The sequence below is a fragment of the Perkinsus marinus genome (genome assembly GCF_000006405.1).
Source record: "Perkinsus marinus ATCC 50983 genomic scaffold scf_1104296944684, whole genome shotgun sequence".
Lineage (NCBI taxonomy): Eukaryota > Perkinsozoa > Perkinsida > Perkinsidae > Perkinsus > Perkinsus marinus.
The window spans coordinates 2,459-22,536 of NW_003211319.1; the positions used below are offsets into that span (position 1 = coordinate 2,459).

The 20,078-nt window shown below is 46.3% G+C and overlaps 7 protein-coding genes across 7 annotated transcripts; 3 read left to right on the plus strand and 4 right to left on the minus strand.

Moving 5' to 3' along the window:
• Positions 1–4,493: 4,493 nt before the first annotated feature.
• On the minus strand, positions 4,494–5,732 carry Pmar_PMAR015547 (hypothetical protein; the record flags this gene model as incomplete). Its single annotated transcript, XM_002779999.1, has 1 exon — positions 4,494–5,732. One exon carries the CDS (start codon positions 5,730–5,732, stop codon positions 4,623–4,625), a length of 1,110 nt encoding a protein of 369 aa, XP_002780045.1. The 3' UTR covers positions 4,494–4,622.
• Positions 5,733–6,774: 1,042 nt separating this feature from the next.
• Pmar_PMAR015548 (5'-AMP-activated protein kinase subunit beta-2, putative) lies at positions 6,775–7,839 on the minus strand (the record flags this gene model as incomplete). Its single annotated transcript, XM_002780000.1, has 6 exons — positions 6,775–6,876; positions 6,927–7,037; positions 7,089–7,195; positions 7,351–7,483; positions 7,529–7,687; positions 7,735–7,839. 6 exons carry the CDS (start codon positions 7,837–7,839, stop codon positions 6,775–6,777), a joined length of 717 nt encoding a protein of 238 aa, XP_002780046.1.
• A 9-nt stretch (positions 7,840–7,848) lies between these two features.
• Positions 7,849–8,042, minus strand: Pmar_PMAR015549 (hypothetical protein; the record flags this gene model as incomplete). The annotated part of the gene is made up of 1 exon (XM_002780001.1): positions 7,849–8,042. A coding segment is annotated over one exon (194 nt), but the record flags the coding sequence as incomplete, so codon positions are not given.
• A 1,586-nt stretch (positions 8,043–9,628) lies between these two features.
• Pmar_PMAR015550 (60S ribosomal protein L13, putative) lies at positions 9,629–10,470 on the plus strand. Its single transcript, XM_002780002.1, has 3 exons — positions 9,629–9,926; positions 9,977–10,141; positions 10,192–10,470. The coding sequence occupies exons 1-3, from the start codon at positions 9,636–9,638 to the stop codon at positions 10,357–10,359; spliced, it is 624 nt and encodes a 207-aa protein (XP_002780048.1). The 5' UTR covers positions 9,629–9,635; the 3' UTR covers positions 10,360–10,470.
• A 1,235-nt stretch (positions 10,471–11,705) lies between these two features.
• Positions 11,706–13,732, minus strand: Pmar_PMAR015551 (hypothetical protein; the record flags this gene model as incomplete). Its single annotated transcript, XM_002780003.1, has 7 exons — positions 11,706–11,816; positions 12,083–12,215; positions 12,520–12,655; positions 12,697–12,762; positions 12,914–13,027; positions 13,074–13,264; positions 13,587–13,732. The coding sequence occupies 7 exons, from the start codon at positions 13,730–13,732 to the stop codon at positions 11,706–11,708; spliced, it is 897 nt and encodes a 298-aa protein (XP_002780049.1).
• A 1,974-nt stretch (positions 13,733–15,706) lies between these two features.
• Positions 15,707–17,770, plus strand: Pmar_PMAR015552 (histone deacetylase 3, putative; the record flags this gene model as incomplete). The annotated part of the gene is made up of 13 exons (XM_002780004.1): positions 15,707–15,771; positions 15,863–15,973; positions 16,021–16,095; positions 16,142–16,246; positions 16,471–16,557; positions 16,606–16,729; positions 16,773–16,863; positions 16,912–17,031; positions 17,076–17,145; positions 17,200–17,295; positions 17,365–17,431; positions 17,485–17,640; positions 17,696–17,770. The coding sequence occupies 13 exons, from the start codon at positions 15,707–15,709 to the stop codon at positions 17,768–17,770; spliced, it is 1,242 nt and encodes a 413-aa protein (XP_002780050.1).
• A 652-nt stretch (positions 17,771–18,422) lies between these two features.
• Pmar_PMAR015553 (hypothetical protein) lies at positions 18,423–18,741 on the plus strand (the record flags this gene model as incomplete). Its single annotated transcript, XM_002780005.1, has 3 exons — positions 18,423–18,446; positions 18,476–18,610; positions 18,655–18,741. 3 exons carry the CDS (start codon positions 18,423–18,425, stop codon positions 18,739–18,741), a joined length of 246 nt encoding a protein of 81 aa, XP_002780051.1.
• Between the last annotated feature and the right edge of the window lie 1,337 nt (positions 18,742–20,078).

The following is a 20,078-nucleotide window of genomic DNA, read 5'->3' on the forward strand; positions in this document are numbered from 1 at the left end:
AGCTCATCCTCCTCATCCTCGTCTGCTGACGATCCGCCCTTCCCTGCGCTGACTGATATGGTGTACAGATTGTTGGTTTGAATGATCTCAGTGGCCCAATTGAGCCTCTCTCGCATAGGCCCCGACAGACCCTTGACCTCATGCACGTCACGAAGGATGTCCACGACTTTGTCCACCCTAGAACTGAACTGTAGGGCAGTATCAGCACCTACGAAAACATCAGAGATAGAGCCACGCCGAAGGCCGCTGTTAGAGGAATATATGTTCGCTTTCCTCGGCTGAGCTCAGTGATTTTCCCCACTAATTATAGAAGTTTACATACAAATTCGACTAGAAATGTACAGAAACTAACACCAGTTTCGCAGAATTTTCATATTATCATCAACACATGTAGTTGACCGAAGCCCTACCATTCTGGCCTTTACGTTTTTTCCTGCTCCTCCCTGCTTTACGCAAGGCTAATACTAGCCGGAGTAGACGGAATAGTCGCAGAATAGTGAACGACTTGGCATTGCCTGGAACTGCGACCTGGAATATAGGTTCGCTTGCCTCAGCTGTGCTGTAATGATACTATTTTACATACGAATCTGGGTACCGGTGTACAGAGACCAACAAGAAATCCCCTAAAAAATTCCCCGAAATTTTTGATTTTTCTTACCAACACATGTGCATATTTTGAAAATGTTTTATATTGCGCTGAAAATGGCACTGAAATATGCACGCGTTTTTGCGCTGCAGAGGTTGACAATTCTAAAGCGTTGCTCACCTTGGCAACGCATGAGCCCGCCACAATGATGAAATCGAACAGATTCCAGCGATCATTTAAATACCCCAATCCTTCCGCCCTAAGACAACAAGCCGTTTGCTCCCACCATACTCTGAGACTAGGCTCTACATCAGTCGAAATATTATTTCCACCACAAAGAAGGCGAGGAAAATTGTGTCCACTGTCTCCATCACATCGCTCACACTCTCACTGACGTACTCTTCGATGCCTAGCAACCATGATGCGCCAGATTAGAAAAAAAAGTTTTCTCTTCACCTAAGGCTGTGAGAATAAAAAAAGCATAGATTCCAACCAGGCCGTATACAAAGAACTCGAAGCCCTTGGAATCCACAACTCGTATGGCAATTCCACGGAGGAGTTGCCATGGACCTGAACCCCGCTATTCAAAGAGTAAACTTCAGTAAGAGGGAATCACTAGGTTCATGGACCGCTTTTTGTTCACTATCATCATGAGTACTGCCCGAAGAGCTAGCAGGTCTGCCTCGCATGTCGTTGAGCTTCCGTATGAAGAACCTGCAACGAGCCTAACTCCAACGATGATATTCTCACACACCATAGTAGGGCTTGGAGGGCAAAATTGCGAAGCTGATCGAAGAGGAAAACCACGAGCCAAAAAACCAGAAACGACAAAGGGCGCCCGTACCTGAAAATAGTGACAGAGTCATGTGCATTGGAATTCCACCCGTGATATGAAAAACATTCCATAATTCACTTCGCGAAAACAATTGTGTTATGGATGACGAAAACATACACAGGTTAAATCTACATGGAGTATTACGCCACTTCACGTTAAACGGGTGAAACTCCTCAGTGTTGGTGTAACTATTACTCGATCGTATTAAATATAGCCCTAGACACTGCTAGGACCACAGCTATCACCACGCTTAAGAGAATCCACTGTAGGACACATTTACGAGAGTTCGCGATCACTGCAGCATCAACTCGGTCATACTCTGACAGTATCGATTCGGAACCGTTACTGGTCAAGGCGATCAGTCTAAAGAGCATCAATCTTGACACGCCCCAGCAGGCAGTATTACATGAGCAGAATATCAAGTGCAAAATGAAGTAATGCACTATACAGAGTAGCTAGTAATACTAGCACCCACGATATGCAAATAGCGCTCGCCTCGAAATGGTTGCCGACGTAGCATATCTGTCGTCCAAGTAGCTTTACAGCGATGAGAGTTAAACTCCTCACTTCATCAAGATAGGATTCTATCTCACATTCTTCGCGAGGATCAACACATAGCAAATCGAGTTGATCGATGCCTGTGTCGAGATCAGAGCAGTAGGGCCTAGTGTCACCACTGGCCGTATACAACGCCATGGTAATCTGCCATGCAGCAGCAATAAGAGCATCACAGTTAGAATTTTAACCTAGCTATATGAATTTGATGTATACTCCTACTCAGTGGATGTTGAAAATTTCAACTTCAAATAAAGTATATGTCGGTGAGGAGGAGTTTTCTTTCGAACACCTTAGTGGTTTCTCCAGCTTCTAGTTCGCTAACCTGAGCCGAGTCATACCCCTCCCCCTTACATACAGGAAAACATATCGCAGTCCTGAATAAATCACAAGTAGAGCCAAGCCGACTTCAACGCATTAGCTCTCACCTAGGCAAGCGTCCATCCCACAGTTGAGCGGACTTGATATCAGATAGTGTGTCAAAAGCCGGTGCGCTGGCAGCGCACAGATGATCAAAGATACCGGGGGCTGCTGTGATCGCACTTAGAGGTTTCTTATACAAATACAATGCTGAGTATTGGTTGCCACCAAATGTGATGACCTGAGCGCATCGCAATGTTGGAGTAATAACACATAAAACCACCTTTGTTATGGTGGTTATAGAAACATATATATGTCCGCTTTCCTCAGCTGAGCTTGGGAGTTCCCTCACTCACTATAGAAGTTTACATGCGGATCCGTATGAAAATGTACATAAGAATTTCCCCAGAATTCTCCAACATACGTGGTTGACCATGTGCATATTTCTCCACACTGTGGCGTCGTTTTGACCAACTTCGATGAACAAATACTGCGTACCATGTCGTCATCAGTCTCGCAGGACGATACTGGGAAGGAGTCCATAGCACAAGCTGTCTTGCAAGCAGTCCTCTCTTGACACTCTATGGCATACCCACGACTTTTCGAGGATATCAGAAAACCCGATACCACACCATAGCTGATTCCATACACCACATTAACCAGCGCATTCACATAAAGGGTGCTCACATCAAGAAGTATAGTAGCAGTCGTGATAGTCGGGTCAAGCCTGGTGAGCGGAATTGCGATGGTAAGCTGAGGAGCGAAAAGAGTATTGATTATGACAAATGCTAATGTGATATTCATATCGCCGATGCATTCATAATATTGGGGAAAAAATCAAGACTTTTCCAATTACATTTTCCCGGCGATAAGCTCAGGGACTAAAAGCGAGACGATAGCAATCAAGATCTGAGCTTTCACATAGCTCTGCCAGGGTGTTGTGGTCACAACACGCGAATCTCTTCGACACACATGTGTCTTACTCTGCGTCATTTTGCCAGCATGTTAGAACGACGTTATTGGCCCACAAATGTGATACTAGTCTTCTCGATTCAGGGCGGTCCCCATGGCAGAAGTCATACGCCCACATCGGGGAGAATGAACAGAATGAACAATCTTACTAAGCTGTCAACTATAAACGCAGTGAGTAACACATACGACATAGAGAACTCAGTGATGGTGACTCAAAACTAGATCCATATAGATAGAATTTTTCATGTTAGGTACCACAGTATATCACAGCGCGCAGCGTGCCTGACGAATGAGTATTAAATCTCGTTCACAGGTATTGTGTCTTCAAATCGTCCACTTTCGAGAGGACGGATACTCACAAGCAGACCTTCGACGGCTTAACGCTAGAGAGAGCAGTCAAAGTCGATTCCTGTCCTCCTCCACAATGGTCTCACCGGCACCAGCTGAGACAACGAAATGCAATCCCAACATGGGCAGCTGAAATTCATACAAGACGGATCGGTAAGGATTGATGATAAATCCATGCGAAGTAGCGCCAAGTCGGCAGGTTGTTGACGCGCAATAATTATACTCATTCGCCGTAGGCCTCGACAAGTCGTCCTCAATCGCTGACTCCACCTGAAAAGCCAACAGGATGTCACATCGATAGAATCCGCTTATAGCCGATATCATTCTGTATGCGTTGGTGATCTTAGAAACCACATAACCGTCCGGGCTGGTGATAAGTTCATGCGAAAAAGCTACACGAGCTAACGGGTAGTTTCTTGAACCATGTTTTGTCTATGAAAAGTGACAACTGTCCAACGACCCTCATGTCATTCGGAAGCCCTACTAATTTATGATCTACCAAGTATGGTCTCGCACAGATATTCGCACTTCGAATAATTCAGATCAGTCCTGGACAGTTTTATCAATCGGATGGTATTCCCTATGTTCCATCTCAAACAATGATGCAAAGGTAATCAGCCAGGACAAGTCGTATTCACAAGCCTCCACGTTATGAGGGAGACCTTTGACATGGGGCGCCAGAGGTCTCCCTGTCCCTCTCTCCTAGGAAGATGGCAACACGAGTGTAGGGTTGAAGGAAGCTCAACTAGTTGAGCAAACCGAACGAAGATGTTGTGCATAGTGCAGGAAGGGGGAGGACGTTATGAATTGAATCCACTCTACACTACAACGACACTTCAAAGTGAGATTTTCAGTTAGCCTGCTACAACAAGCAGGGGCGCTTCATCTACAGCGGGGCTTACGTTATAAGTGTAAAATACTGCCCGAGATTTCTATAGACAAAACTCTTCAAAAGTAACCATCATTTCATCGTTCAACGTCTCGTCGGTAAACACGAAGAGCGTGCAAGTCGCAGCTTACTGCACCAGCCGAGCCGCTAGGGGTCCAGTCTGATTTCCATGCACTCAAACTCGTGGGTTTAGTCTCGACCGAGATGAACACAGTGTCGTTAACACCGGTAACAATCTGTTTAATATCGATAGAGCCGGCGCCCTTCATAGCACATCCCACGAAATGACCATTCTTGCCGACAACCATAAACCAATGAGATTTCCCTCCGGCAGAGTTGGGACTAGTGGAAAGGCGTTCACCCAGAGCTCCGATCCAGTTGTCACCGATGAGACCAACATACTGGGGATCGAGATTCTGAAGTCGTCCATCGAGTTCTGGTAGAGTCGAGGTAATCGATCTAAGAAGCATCGGCGAATCATCCTCAGTGCTAAAGTGGAGCTTGGCCAGGCGGAAACCATCAACTCTAGCTCTGAACACTACATCGATCACTCCTGGTTCAGTAGCTCGGCATTTAACATTAGGTGGGCACGACGTATTAGCCGCAACGGTATGTGACCAGACCATGCGAGCAACAGCTGAACCACCGCTTCCTTCGACTCGCACACAGTACACTTCTAGAACGTTCCTCTGTGTGAATGTACAGTACAAACAACCATCACCGAATGCTATACTCCCATTAGAAACAGTTGAAGGGATGCCCTTCACAGCAACAACACTAGGCGCTCTACTTTTCTCGCCAACATAGTGCATCATCAATCTCGTATTGTTATCATATAAAACCAACAGTCTGTCACCATCAGAGTCGTAAACATAAAGACTCCCTCGAGCGTCACAGCCGGGCTCAAGGACAATAACCTCACCCTGATGATCGACAGGCCATAAGATGATGTCGTCCCAAGTAGCATGCACTCCCAGTAGAGCGCCTTTTCTAGACAGCAAGAATTCAGGCTGTTTCGTGAGTGTGACACGTTCTCTCGGGCAGTCCAAAGAGTACCCACCGGGAGGTATATAGTCTCGAATGCAAGCCTCCAGTTCGGCGATGGGTCCACTAGTCTTAGAATTGCAACCCCAAAGGTGCTCGATTAACCTTAGCTCGAGGCTTGCTACTTGAGAGTCGCTTTTCATAGGTCAAAAAAGAATCCGTGAAAACTAACTGCAGCAGTGTTGGAATATACGTTTGCTTTCGTCACCAGTTATACTGCATATAAAAATTTACGGGAATCTCGCAAAATTTCCTCAGAATTTTCATTCTGTCACCAACGAATGTAGTTAGCCATGTGCATGTTTTCCCGCCACACTCAAGTGCATGTGACTCGATCTTCGGACCCTCCCAGAGGAGTATCATGTACGCACATAGCGAGAAGACCAACTGACGGAGAGCTACTGCACAAGCGAGTGTGTTAGAAGGCATTCATTAGAAGTAGGAAGATATGCACATGGTCAACAACTACATGTGTTGGCGACAGTATGAAAATTCTGGAAAAATTTCGGGAAATTCTTAGCCTTTTCTTAAAACTTTCACCGAACTCGTACGTGAACCTCTATGATTAGCTTTAGATATCCCCGAGTTCTGCTGAGGAAGGCGAACACATCTCCCTCCAACGCTGATGGAAAACTGCGCAACATCCTCTTTTTCCCGAGCTCCTCCATAGCCCAACACAAGTCGATTCAGTCTCGAGCGTAATACTACACGACTAAAAAACTTCAAAGGGCATCCTCACCAACTTAGTCCACCAACAAGTCTAGCAATACTTTCGCCGCTATAACAACCGTCGGCTACAGTTCATGACCAAGAAAATTCACACAGCTTTTGCGACCTGCGGGCTTCGCTCCGCCTTATTAACCATTGGAGGAGTCGTCACCACATCAAGAATAGGATCCCGAACCACTCGCGGGGGATGCTGGTGCGCTTCTGGTAGGATCTGTGCTGGGTACCGCCTCGAGAGCCCCGCTAGTTTCTCAGCCTCTTTATCGTCCTCAGGTCTATGATGCTGATAATGATATCGGTAATCAGAGCTGTGGGGGTCGACGTTCGACGGAGCTGCTGACTGTAACATTATACATGTGGAAAACTTCTGGTCGTACCTGCAACACAGTAGACAAGGCTGACAAGTAGAGACCACAAAAATCTCGGTAATCTGTCCAGACCCCCTTAGGGGGCGAACACTCACCGAGAGGTAACTGTCGCTAAAGTAAGGCTCTCGGCCGTCACCTCGGCCAAAGGGGACTGGAAGGACCGCGAGGCATCGTGGAAGACGTGTGTACAAACCTAAAGGGCCTAGGGGCTGAACCAGAGCTGTCACCAATTTCCCATCCTACAGCGTGCATCGCTATACTAGGCAGTGCTGGTGATACCATCCCATCGGGGTTTCGAGTTGCCGCCAGAAACGCATCAGAAGCTGAAGCTCCAGCGGCCACAGGCTGTTGGATCTACGTGGTGACACCAATCATCACCATCATAGGCCGTCCCCCCCCCCTCACCTGTCCACGCTTGTGCATAAGCACTACAGAGGCTGTTTTAGATGCCGTGTCCGGTGGCGCTGCGAGTAACGAAGATTTTAACAGTAATGAGGGGGCTATCGGTGGCTCTAACACATAGAATCATTATTCCCGACCTGTCGGTTCAGTACACCATACAATGATCTAATACTAGTTCAGCTGATTATGGTATTAACATGCAAAAGGTATATGAAGAAGAGACACCCAGTGTTTGAGTTGAAACTGCCTGATTCCTCCGCATTACCCTGACTGTTAGTGCTGCTCGAGGGCCCCATATGTGACCCCGGGCCGAATGCTACTGAAGGCTCCGGCGGCAATACCTCCTTAGTGCCGAATTCTGCATCTTCCTCAGGTGTTAATTTCACATGAGGAGCACTCTGGAACAAAATCATTCACTCACAAACCTGCCATACTGTACTCACCCCCAAAGGCTGCGGAACATACGGGCGATAGTTAGTCAGGTCGATGTAGTTGAGCATCGTACCATCGTCCTCGTGTGTTACTGGTTGTTCCGACGCATACTTCATCTCGCCGTCTACATCAAATGCATACTGGTGGAAGCCTCGAGGGACCTCTACTATCTAACAACACCGAATCACTCGGCAGTGGATGAGAGACCTTTCCTCACCTGATAAAACTCCTGCCCGCTCCTGACCATCGGCAAGTGAGTTTTCCAATTATTGAATGTGCCCACCAACGACACGCGATGACCATCACCATTCCATCGGAACATTACTGGTACCTTAGGCCCTCCCACCGGAGCACCACTCGGTGAGGGAACCTGTGCAGGAGCTGCAGGGACATTTTCCCCCCCATGGTTAGTGGGAGGCTGGGCAAGGTCACCACTAGGACGTGGCACCGAAGGAGTACCAGGCCTGGAAGAGGGCCTCAGATTACGTCCTAGTGCGCGGAAACGACCCACCTCGGCCTCTGATGCTGAGGAGGAGTATGCTGCCGCTGAGCTCTGCTGTGTTGCATCATCGTTTCGTCACTCCTTGGTCTAGTCGCCCGTGCGGTGTGGCCTTGCGTTCGTCCAGAAGGGTGATTTCCCATGGAATTAGTTCAATTCTACTACGCATGGTAGAATATGCAACCACATGTGTTGGTAACAATATGAAAATTCTGAGAAAATTTTGGAAAATTCTCAATAGTTTCTGTACATTTCTCGTATGTTCTCCCAATTTCTATATAAACTCCTACGATAAGTGAGGTCAGCTGAGGAAGGCGAACATTTTTTCAGCACTGATTTTACTACATCGCGAACCACCCAGGAGCTCCTCCAGTTGCAAACGGGTCCAGAAAATGGTAAATTACCACCAGGATCTTCTGATGGTAGCAAACCCCACACTACACTACCACTGTTAAACTATTCAAACGTTTACAGACTTTCATGGACTGAACACTTTTATATTAATAGATTTCCATCAGAGGAAACGATACCGTCAGTCGCCTTTGAAAAAATCACTACGGTTCCTGGCTAGATTCAAGATCGCTAGCAAGAATACCCTAGAGAGTAGTAAATCGTCGGAAGCGTGGACTTACTACGGAGTTTATATGTCACTAAGGGTAATCGCTAGATGGCTGAGATTCAACCCTCAGGACTTGGTGATTCCAAGCTAAGTCCGATACACATGTTTTCAGAGAGACGATTCAGTTCTGCTGGAGAACCTTCCAGGGCTACTCGGAAAAGTAGCTAGCTCCACAATGAGGGAATTTCCACCAGCATTACGCGGAGGTAGGAAGTCGTATTCATGGACCTGTGCTACTATGGACTAACAGGAGTACAGCGTGTAACGGTATTCGGCAAATAATAAATCACTTTAGGAAAATTTTCGCCTTCAAGACGATTCGAGGCTACCATAGACAGTTTTCGCTCCTCTTTTCCTGGCAGCGGGTCGACCTCATTTGAAGAGATCATGCTCAAGCCCTAGCAGCTATACCTAGCTACCGGAAGGCATGTGATCATACCTAGCTCAACTAGATGTAATCTCCTCAGTTCAGGAGAGATCACTACCTAGAACAGGGCCTTACAACACTGTGAGGTATTCAACCATGCACTGGGCATCCATCTCACCCTGTTGAGCTCTTGATACACTTTTCTCGACAATCACAGTCAACAAGGATTGATTCCCTCTGATGATGATGAGGATAGGTGAGGGAGGATGTTCTACTTGAACGGCGTCACAAGGACGGCTCGTCGCATAGACAGAGCCGTTTTGTCGAAACACTCTCTCATGTGATTGTCATATGTCGGCAGTCCCAGCTGCGGCTAAGTATAGGTGCCAACTTTGTACCACTTCCACACATGCGACAGATCAGCCGTGAAAATCTCGCTCGCCCACCTAATCGATTTGCCACGTAGCGTACTCAAACTTTGTCAGCAAGTCCAGACGACAGGTAATAAGGGCAAGGATACTCGAGTGCCTCGTATTATGTATGAAGTCGTATTAGACTGAAGTCGTACGCTTCCCACGTCCTCATCTCTGGAGTGCCTCGATACATTGGGTGTGGTTTTTTCAGTAATCAACCATGGCGGTCAAGCACAACAACGTTATCCCTAACATCCACTTCCGCAAGTACTGGCAGAAGCACATCAAGACCTGGTTCGACCAGCCCGCCCGAAAGCACCGTCGTCGTCTCACTCGTCAGTCCAAGGCCGCCGCCGCTTACCCCAGGCCTTCTGCTGGTCTCTTGAGGCCCGTGGTTCGTCCTCCTACCCAGAGGTACAACTACAAGCTTCGTCTCGGTCGTGGCTTCACCGTCGAGGAGCTCGCCGCTGCTGGTATCTCCGTCAAGCTTGCCCCCACTATCGGCATCAAGGTAATCACCACCCCTGCAAGGCATTGGTGTATTACATCCTCTCCTCTTAGGTCGACAAGCGTCGTCACAACAAGTCCGAGGAGTCTCTCGCCCTCAATGTCGATCGCTTGAACCAGTACAAGGCCAAGCTCGCTGTCTTCCCCAGAGGTTCGAAGGCCAAGAAGGGTGACACTGCCCGTGCTGAGCTCGCCAACGCTACTCAGAACACTTGCAAGGTAATCAATCAGCCTGTAGTCGTACATGTATTGGACTTGCCCTTTTTCAGACTATCATCCCTGTCCCCACTGCTCGTGTTGTGGAGCATGCCCGTGCCATCACCAAGGCCGAGCGTGAGACCTCCGCCTACACTACTCTCCGTCAGTCTCGTATCACCAAGAAGATGGCTCCCAAGCGTGCCAAGGCTGCTGAGGACAAGGCCAACGCCGAGAAGTAGATTCCGACAAGAGCTGGTTACTGATGATGGTGTTCACAGGGGCTTATACTAGGATGTGAATGTCGCTATAGGATCGTTGTCGATCTGTTTGCTTCTGGACCCGCCATAGTACTTCATGTATTTTGAGTTCATTAATTCAGCAGTAGCCATGCCATGTTTTGGATGGTGAGAGAATCCGGTTCGTTCGTGGGCAGTGACATTTTTGCGCTATTCTTTATAGACGGTGTTACTCTATGGTATGAGTGAAAATGGTATGGTATCCTCGTTGCATGAAGATGGTAATTTTCGATTCACCTCTTAGTTCACCGCTTCTTGAAAGTGGTATGCATAAGGTATGCAGAAGAGAAAACGGACAAGCGCAATGCAACGTTCTTAAACTCACAGAGAAAGTATTCACAACACAACAAGGGAGGAGTTCAACTGAAAATAAAATCAATCGCATCTTCCACAGTAGATATATTCAAGTCCTTCGCAGCAACGACCTGATAGTAGTAACATCATCCCTACTCGAATGCTATGTCAGTGTGGAATATGGTCAGGCATTGGTACTATCAATTGCAGTTGATATGATGACCGAATGAGATGATCTCATTGAGATTGTATGATTCCACACCCGTAGCGATTATGAACATCCTACGATGACTACTACCAATAGTACTCATTTGGAATCGTACGTTGTATCAACGATCTGTTCTTTAGTGCCACGGAGTGTCTAACCATCTCACCCTATCAATATCATGTTGAGAGACTCCAATAGTCTTCAGCTGGTTTACCACATCCTGCATCTGCCTGTCTCGTCCCTCTTGCTGGGATGCATCTCTGTTGGACGAGATGAAGTAATATCCGAACAGTAACTGCACTTACTGCCGCTCCGGAGTGTCCGAGCCGGTCTCGCTGTCGTCGGTTTCATCTGTATAGCGATAACCACATAGTGGATCGCATTCCTGCAGGCCTTTGGTCCCTCTCTTCATGAAAGCCTGACACAAGGATATACGCGAAAACCGTTTCTGAGGGGAAAAATGTCCAACCCGAGGTTCGAACCGCCAACCTATTCCGAGATACACAAGACGTTGTGGGTTGCGATGAGGATGATGGCGCCGGCATTGGCTAACGCGAGGCAGAGGAGAAGAAGGGGAACTTGAGCCAAGATGGCTACAGTTAGTGACAAATAAACTATAGCTACCTCGAAGTAATCATGCTCTAAGTCCCGCTATGTGGTTGCGTACTACTAGAGAAAGCGCACGCCCTAAACCCTTACAACGTTGGCAGTTTGGGGACCATACGAGTGTGTTCGAAAATCAATTTTGAGCATGTTGTTCAGATGTCGGTCACTATTTCCCAAAGACCTAGTACTCATTATAGACGATTACCTTTAACGCCTCCGTCTTCAACCTCTCCGCGGCGAAGTCGAATTCCTTCTGTGGGGCGTCCAGTAGTGGGTCGAGAGGCTCGAACACCTACACAGATATGTCGATTGAATCTACTTATGCGATCAATTACTTCAACTAACTTTGTGTAAACAAAAGTTCTCAGTTGTAGTCGATGAGCAGGGTCAGGAACCTACTAGAAAGTTTTGAATAGCAATACAGCTGTCGCCCTATGAGAGCAAGCCATCGCAGCAAAAAGAGGTAAGCCGTCGAGGCCTAGCTAGAATCAAATCGCTTCTACTGATTCACTCGAGGATTAGCAAAAGTACTGAAAAAAACAATAACTTTTCTCTTACTTGTCTCTTGTCAGGCCACGTGTCATCCTCTTCCACATTTTTATCCCTACCGCACTTCCGGCAAATACTGTGCTGCTTGTAGTTGAGATAATTACAATCTGCTCCCCAACATTCCCACTGTCCTGGTTTCAGCCTGAAACACGTGCTATCCCACAGTTCTGTCACAGATTGGAAAAGAGTATGTAGTTTGCATATAGTTCATAGCGATCATGAGCATCCGAGAGATATGTACTCGCGATTGCCAAGGCCATGTTACTCACAGAATATACGTATATCGCTTCGGGCATGTTAACGCCACCAATTCAGGTACAATTCGATTTTCCGGTGATACAAGTAATTAGACATAAAAGTTCAGCAGATGCGAATAGGATAGAGGGAAAATTTCCTCGGCATCGTAATCATCACTCACAAACCCCAACCCTAATCCAAGTCCTTACCTCGGTCGCCGTCCATTCCTAATTCTGTTATTAATAGTAGAGCCACACGACTTGCATGCAAATTCATAAACAGCTCTATTGCAACTCTCACAGAACCACCCTTTGTCGGGACTCTCCGCTACGGTGAGGTTCCCGCCTGAAAGACGTTTTCCAGCATGAACCGAAAAATAAACCTACGTCCGACTTCAGTGGTGTCCATCCCTGTTGGTCTTGAGTGAATCAAAGTCTCAATGTTCTCAGAACCTACCAGGTGACCGATGGTTTACATACTACTATAGACTTCACCCACCAGTGTTACACTCAACCGTAACTTGTTCTTTCCCACAACTAGCACATAACACAGCAGTACCAGAATTGCGAATACCACAATTCGGGCATTTCCAGAATCTCCCACGTATCGGCGCTTGGTCGGAATCGGTTGTGACGGACGCTACACCTTTCATTCCAGCCAGTAGCTCAGCTTCCTTTTCGGCCCTCTGCGCACCGGTGATACCAGAAACGATCGTGCCTATCACGGAGGTGGCCCCGACGATGCATACTGCATCCAACCGTACCCATGTTCACAGTCAGGGCGGTAGCTTTTTTAGGCCAGTTGCCTCTTTGATACTCATTGAGTAGTTGCTTAAGGAAAGGTAGCACGAAGTCGCTGTTGGAAGCCAAAGTGTCAATGTCGTCATCGCATCCTCCTTGCGGTCCCCCAGCAGCCCTTCTGTCACTCACCATCTGCATCAGCCGTTTCTCGACTCTGATGTAAAGAATGAAAGTAAACTATAGTTGAAAACTAATGCCAATGGATATGCTCCTGCGCGGAACTAGGCAGTTCATACTGGAAATTCATACATGGTTTCAGTTGGCGTGAAATTAGAAAACAGTATTGGAAAAATATATGTTAGTTTTCCTCAGCTGAGTTGAGGAGTTCCCTCACTAGTTATAGGAGTTTATATACGACTTCGAGTAAAAGTGTACAGAAACCAATGAGAAATTTCCGAAATTTCCTAAGAATTTTCATAACACATGTAGTTCACCATGTGCATATTTTCCTATACTCTTTCTACCCTTAGGCTTACAAGTCATTCAACGACTCGGTGAATTTGCCATCTAGGTTGGCTGATTCAACCCTGGCAAGCTCATCCCGTAAAGCACGTTCTTGATCTTCAGTGAGTGCATTCTTTACTCGTGTTACAACACCAGTAACGAAGGGCGATGTGGACATGTTATGTGGCCACACGAGTAAAGCAAAACAACTAAGGTGCACGACTCTTTTACAACGGCAGTTTACTGCGCATGCAAGACTTATAAGGAGGGTGCATTTTTCTTAGGCAAATTCCTAAATTTTTCGTTTCCCGTCAACTAAGGAGGTTTTAGAGCTGAAACTTCAACAGTATACAGTTATTATCATGACACATCACATGTTGAGTCGAAGCGGTCATATTCGAAACGGTTACTGATATATTAGTGATATTTACGGTATGTCGCGGGCCTTGGAACACCTTCACGGGGTTCTCGTTCATATAGCACTCCACGTGCGAACCCGATCTGCCTGGTTCACAGCTGATTTGACAAGTAACGGTATGAGTTTTCCGATTGTTACCAAGTCCCAGTGATTGACATGGGAGAAACTCCCGGGCCTCCACAGACGGTTTCATGTTGATTGCTGACGTCGAAAGTTCCTAAACGTTGTTCTTTTGAGAAGATGATGAAAGGGTGGTATGCAATACGTGGTTTTAAATGTGCTGTGGTCCATGAGTGCTCATATATAGTGGAAGAAGCGAAGGACCGTCGTAACTAACATAAATTTTACTTTTGAGAAACTACAAGATCTTCAAGTTTTTCGAGCAGTTTTTTATTGAGTTCACGGCGTGAACTTCACGCCAATGAACGTGTACTTTTATCGAGCAATCCTCATGTTTAATAAACCATCAAATTTTTTTGACTGGTTAAGGTTGATGGTCAACGTTTCATCTTGTGACTCGTATAATCTACCATGTCAAACGTGTGTAATTCTGTTTCCACTTTTAAAAAATGTTCAATAAACCTCTCTAGACGGCAACAGTCTACGGCAGTACCTCCACACTGGCGCTCTCCCTCCCTTTTTCTGTTGACTGGATAGAGTTGGTAAACTTTTCACCTATGGTTCGTACAGTCTGCCATGTCAAACGTGTATAATTTAGTTTCCACTCCTCTCAAAAAAAAACATCTCTTAAGCTTCAATACCCCTTCAAGGGTTGGATTTCACATGTGAACTTTGATTCTAGGAGCGCTTATGAAACTCAGGAGAGGCATATTGAACATTTATGGAGCTCCTTTATATATGGGGTGGTGCTCAATAGACCTCTCCTGAGTTCTAAGAGCACGCCCAAGATCGAGTTTTACTGATGTGGCATCTAATCCTGGATGGGCTCTTGAAGGCCTATTGAACATACCGAAAGATTCGGTGGGCGGCACGCACTATGGCGATTTTCGATATACGAGTTACTCTAGAGCGTCGAGGTTTGCCCGTGAATTTTCGAAATGGTCTCAATTCAGATTCTACGAGTGTCTTTATGAGAGAGTCACTGCCGAGTTCCAATTGAGTTTCAGCAGTTTTACGTGAAGTGGCGTATTATTCGCTGAATAACGCGACATCCGCGTTATGCAGTAGTCGTGAAATATGTTTTTCATATCACGGTCGTGAAACTCCAATGATTTAGGTTTTGTATATCGGAGCGAAAACCATTTATTCGCGGCGTATTTCTCACTAAATGATCAACTTTTGGTCCGAATAACTACTTTGGAATCAGCGCCTTGTGAAATATAAGTTGGCAACTCCTCGAATGGCTGGGAAACGTTTGTGAAAATGCTGAGCAGAGGATGGACCCCGCAGTTACCTCCTTGCGATGAGTATGTCATTCATATAAATAGTTTAGATGAATGCTTAGGAATAGAGTTTACAATAGTTTATGTTATGAATTATGTTATATCACTAGAATATAACTAGAATAGTTTAGACATACTTAGTTCCTGCTTGGTAATACAGCTTGCTAATCACCGTGTAACCCGAACAGTTTATACTCCTCATATAGGGTCGGCCCTGGTGACAGCAGTACGACTCGATATAGCCTGAATTGTTATATCAGGCTGCCAGCTTATGGTCGCTTTTTATTTAATTATAGTTAGTGTGGAGGATAGGTTTTATACTCTGTTCTCGATGGCCTACATCCACTTCGATGAAGCCAAGCGGTCGGAGGTGTCTGGCATTAAGGCGGACGTTACGTAATAGAGGGGGACTTCCCATCATCCATGGGGTCCTATAGGAACGACTTAGCATATCGTGAATTGATCTCTAGAAGGGCATTTCATGCAGGTATTTCTACGAGCCGGATCATGGGAGCTACTACTACGGTGAGGGCCATCCTATGAAACCACAGCGGATACGCATGGCTCATGACTTGGTCGTCGGCTACGGCCTCTATAAGTGATCCTAGGAGCTGGTAGCCGTCGGTGATAGGATGAATGTGTTAGGCATATGACGGTTTATCGCCCACATGTCGCCACCGATGCTGAGTTGACCAACTTCCATGGAGAGGAGTATATATCGTAATTGAGGTGGGATAGTGGAAGTTCGATTAGGGGTGTTGTGTAGGTTCCTCAAGATTGCGAACGCTGATAATGTTCGTGATTATACGTCGCAGTCCAAACGATTTAGAGTGGGGGATATTATCACTGATTGTCCAGTTTTCGACGGCCTGTAAGAACGTTTATACGAGGCATCACATTTCTACTCTCGCTGTTGTGGTCCCCATCCGTTCCTTCTTGGAATTGTGTATTCTTATTATTGCTCGGCTGAGTAGTTTGCTATATAACGTTTATATATTGTGGTCGTGCTCAGCTGTGTAGTTCATCAGGGGCTGCATACTACTTGCAGTCGCAAGAGTAACTGAACTGATACAACTTTAGATAGAACACTTGTAGATACGATTTTCAGCGGACGCTCGCTGGGGGTAGCTTGGATGCAGCTCATGAGCTATGTTCTAGAAACGCTGATATAGCGATCAATTGGTGACAGGCTCATCCCGCTGTGTAGATTCGATTTTCGATACTTTTTAGGGCCGGAGGTCTACACCATGCAAAGAGAAATGAAGCATCGGGCTTCTGTTATGTCAACGATATCGTCCTTGCTATACTGGAGCTCTTGAGGTTCCACCCGCGGGTCCTCTATATTGACATTGACGTAAAAGGCGCCCGTTTGACGTACAATTATCGTTGCCTTATAGGTGCATCATGGCGACGGTGTTGAAGAGGCGTTTTACCAAACATCGCGAGTGATGACGGTGAGCTTCCACAAGTACGGCGACTTTTTTCCAGGTCTGTTATAAGTGTCCTTGTCTTTTGTTGGGTATTGTCATTTCGTAGGGACGGGTGATATAAGTGATATTGGCACTGGCGAGGGAAGATTTTACGCACTTAATGTGCCCTTGGACGAGGGCATCACTGATGACCTTTTTTCGGACTTATTCAAGACCATTATTACTCGTGAGTCATCCGCATGTGCGAGAGTTCTAGTAGTGGATCTTCAGGTGTAGTCGAGATATATCAGCCAGGAGCAATAGTCCTACAGTGCGGTGCTGACTCTCTCGCACATGATCGGTAGGATGAAGCAGTACCTCGATATTAGTTGTGGACACTCATGCCTTTATTCAGGCTAGGCCGGTTTAACCTCACACTGCAAGGTCATGCTAATTGTGTTAGGCTGGTCAAGAGTTTTGGGATACCACTGTTGTTGCTGGGTGGAGGCGGGTAGTAGCTGTGTAGAGCCACAACGGTTGTTCCTTATCCCATTAGTCAGTAGTATACTCATTTGGTCAGGTATACTATACGTAATGTATCACGCTGCTGGGCCTACGAAACGGCTGTAGCGCTGAATCGGGATCAGGTGAGTAGCGAGCTCTGTGTTTATCACCTGGTGAATCTTGTCGCTGTCTGCAGGATCTATCTAATCAACTACCAATGAACGATTTTTGGCACTATTACGCGCCAGACTATAAACTGCAAATACAACCTGTGGCCGCTCTGCACAATCTAAACGCTCCCAGCGCTTTGGACAAGGTCAAAACGGAATGTCTGAAGAACGTAGAGCTCCTGGTAGGCATTCGGTGGCGAAGGTATAACGGTAATATCGTATGTTTGTTGTCCGCAGAAACACGCTCCAGGAGTAGAATTCGCATATTTGCCTAGTGATGTAATCGAGACGGCGAAAAGGCGAGAAGAGTAAGTGGCAGTGGGCTAGTTGTGTTTTTCACGTGACCAGTTAACGGGGGGCTCGTTTCATAGCTATAAGTATAGCCATAGTACCCATAGTAGTAGTAGCTAGTAGTCATAGTAGTAGTAGCTAGTAGTCATAGTAGTAGTAGCTAGTAGTCATAGTAGTAGTAGCTAGTAGCCATAGTAGTAGTAGCTAGTAGCCATAGTAGTAGTAGCTAGTAGTCATAGTAGTAGTAGCTAGTAGTCATAGTAGTAGTAGCTAGTAGTCATAGTAGTAGTAGCTAGTAGCCATAGTAGTAGTAGCTAGTAGTCATAGTAGTAGTAGCTAGTAGTCATAGTAGTAGTAGCTAGTAGCCATAGTAGTAGTAGTAGTAATAGCAGTAGTAGTAGTAGTATTAGTAGTAGTAGTAGCTAGTAGTCATAGTATGTTCAAAGTCATAGTATAAGGCACAGGAAGATGAGGATACTCCTGGCTTCGGGGTGGTAGTTTCTGCGAGGCGCAGCTCGGGGAACTACCCAACTGTATTCGGGCGAGCGCTGAGTTCAACCTCTCGAGAGGGTAGGGCCAGCTCAAAACCAACCTCGTCAGTATCCCTCTCCCTCGTCTGCCTATCCCTCCTTGAAGGGCGTGTCAAAACCTCGTCGGCACCGCTCTCGTCATCATGTATCGTATGATAGAGCTTCCCGTAGAGTATCAAGTATATTGTTAGTGTAGATCTATAGAGATGCTCAGTGGACATTGCCCATCCGTATATGCTGCTTTGGTAGGCAACGACAGGAGCGTCTGCAGATAGTGTCTGAGGAGCAGGAGCTTATGGACGAGGATAATGACAATTATACCGAACGAGCTGTACGTGCTGATATGTTGGTAGTGTATTACTTAGTGAGTATCAGTTACACGCATACAGGATGGGGTATTCTAAGAAGCGACGTAGGAATGATGCTGATGAAGATGACGAAGAAGGAGGCTATAGAGATTAATATGATTCTCGTCACTGTCGGCTTCTGTTATTCAAGCCGTCACCACTCGAGGACCACACGTTGGTTCATATGCAACATTCCACAAGTATATATAGTTTCAAGCTAGCTTTTGAGGTGTCGTGTATCAGTGTGAGTAGTATGTAAACTACTCCACCAATGATAGCGTGGAGCTCTGTATGGCTTAGCCATATGAACTGTACCTTGAATTCCCGGAAGGATGATCATTCCGACGGCGAAGTGGCGAGGAATATGTATGAATATGATGAGGAGGACATCTTCCACTCTATCAACGCTTAATGTTGCGACGTTGTGGATGACTATACTGAGAAATGAAAGGGTTAGAGTTCAATGAATGCATATAACGCTTTTCTTAGTTTTGTCAAGTTTTCGTTCCTCATAATGGATTATGGAATATGCTCGTGGAGGCGTTGGAATAAGGCGCTATAGTTGGGTGTACTACACAGCATGGTATGACTATACGCGTTCTTTTGTATACACCTTCTCTCACTTCACCAGCAGTATTTGTGTTTCTTCTATGAAGTGCTCTACATCCAAAGTTCATAGGTGATCAGCTGGTATTGAACGTTTGGACGGCGGCGGGCTGCTTGAGGTCAGCGGTACTCGGAATGAACCTGCAAATGCTAAGGATGATTTACAAGGTGATGAGTGAGGGCTCTCGATCTGAAGGGTTTCTCAGTGCTCACTACGCATATCTTGCCCACTGATATTTTCAGTGCGCGTGGGAAGTACCTCACACGCTGTACTGTATGCGGCTCTTCTTGCTATTGCCAAGTGTTTCTTATGTCGTTACCTAATTCTCCCTAGATCCATCTATGTTGCAATTTAGGGGTATTTCCAATGACCCGCGCAAGGATTTCCAATCCTCGCTTCATTTTTGTGACCGACTACGTACTGTAAGTACTCTACGATTTATAACACTCTGCTGGCGCTCCAGATCGCAGGCTTGGCTCAAACCGAAATGCCGTTGTACGAGGCTCTGTTAACTGAACCCCCAAGGAGTCCTTGTCAAGGACCTCTTAAAGAGGCTCTGTGGGATGGCAGCAACTTAGCACTGCTCAGTTAGCAGCCTCCAATGAGTATGAGACCGATCATTATACGATTGACACTGGAAGAATGAGAGCTCTTGTAAGATCCAGACAAGTTACCGGAGCCATCAAGGATTATTTCAAATACCTGTGGCATCACTGGAATGTGGATCTAGATGATCAGTCACTGACGATGATATTTGTATTGGTCATTCTGAACTATGGTGGGTATGGCATCTCTGTCGCTATGTGTATCGAAAGGGCTATCCGGGCGCGGCTTGGATGGCTCGC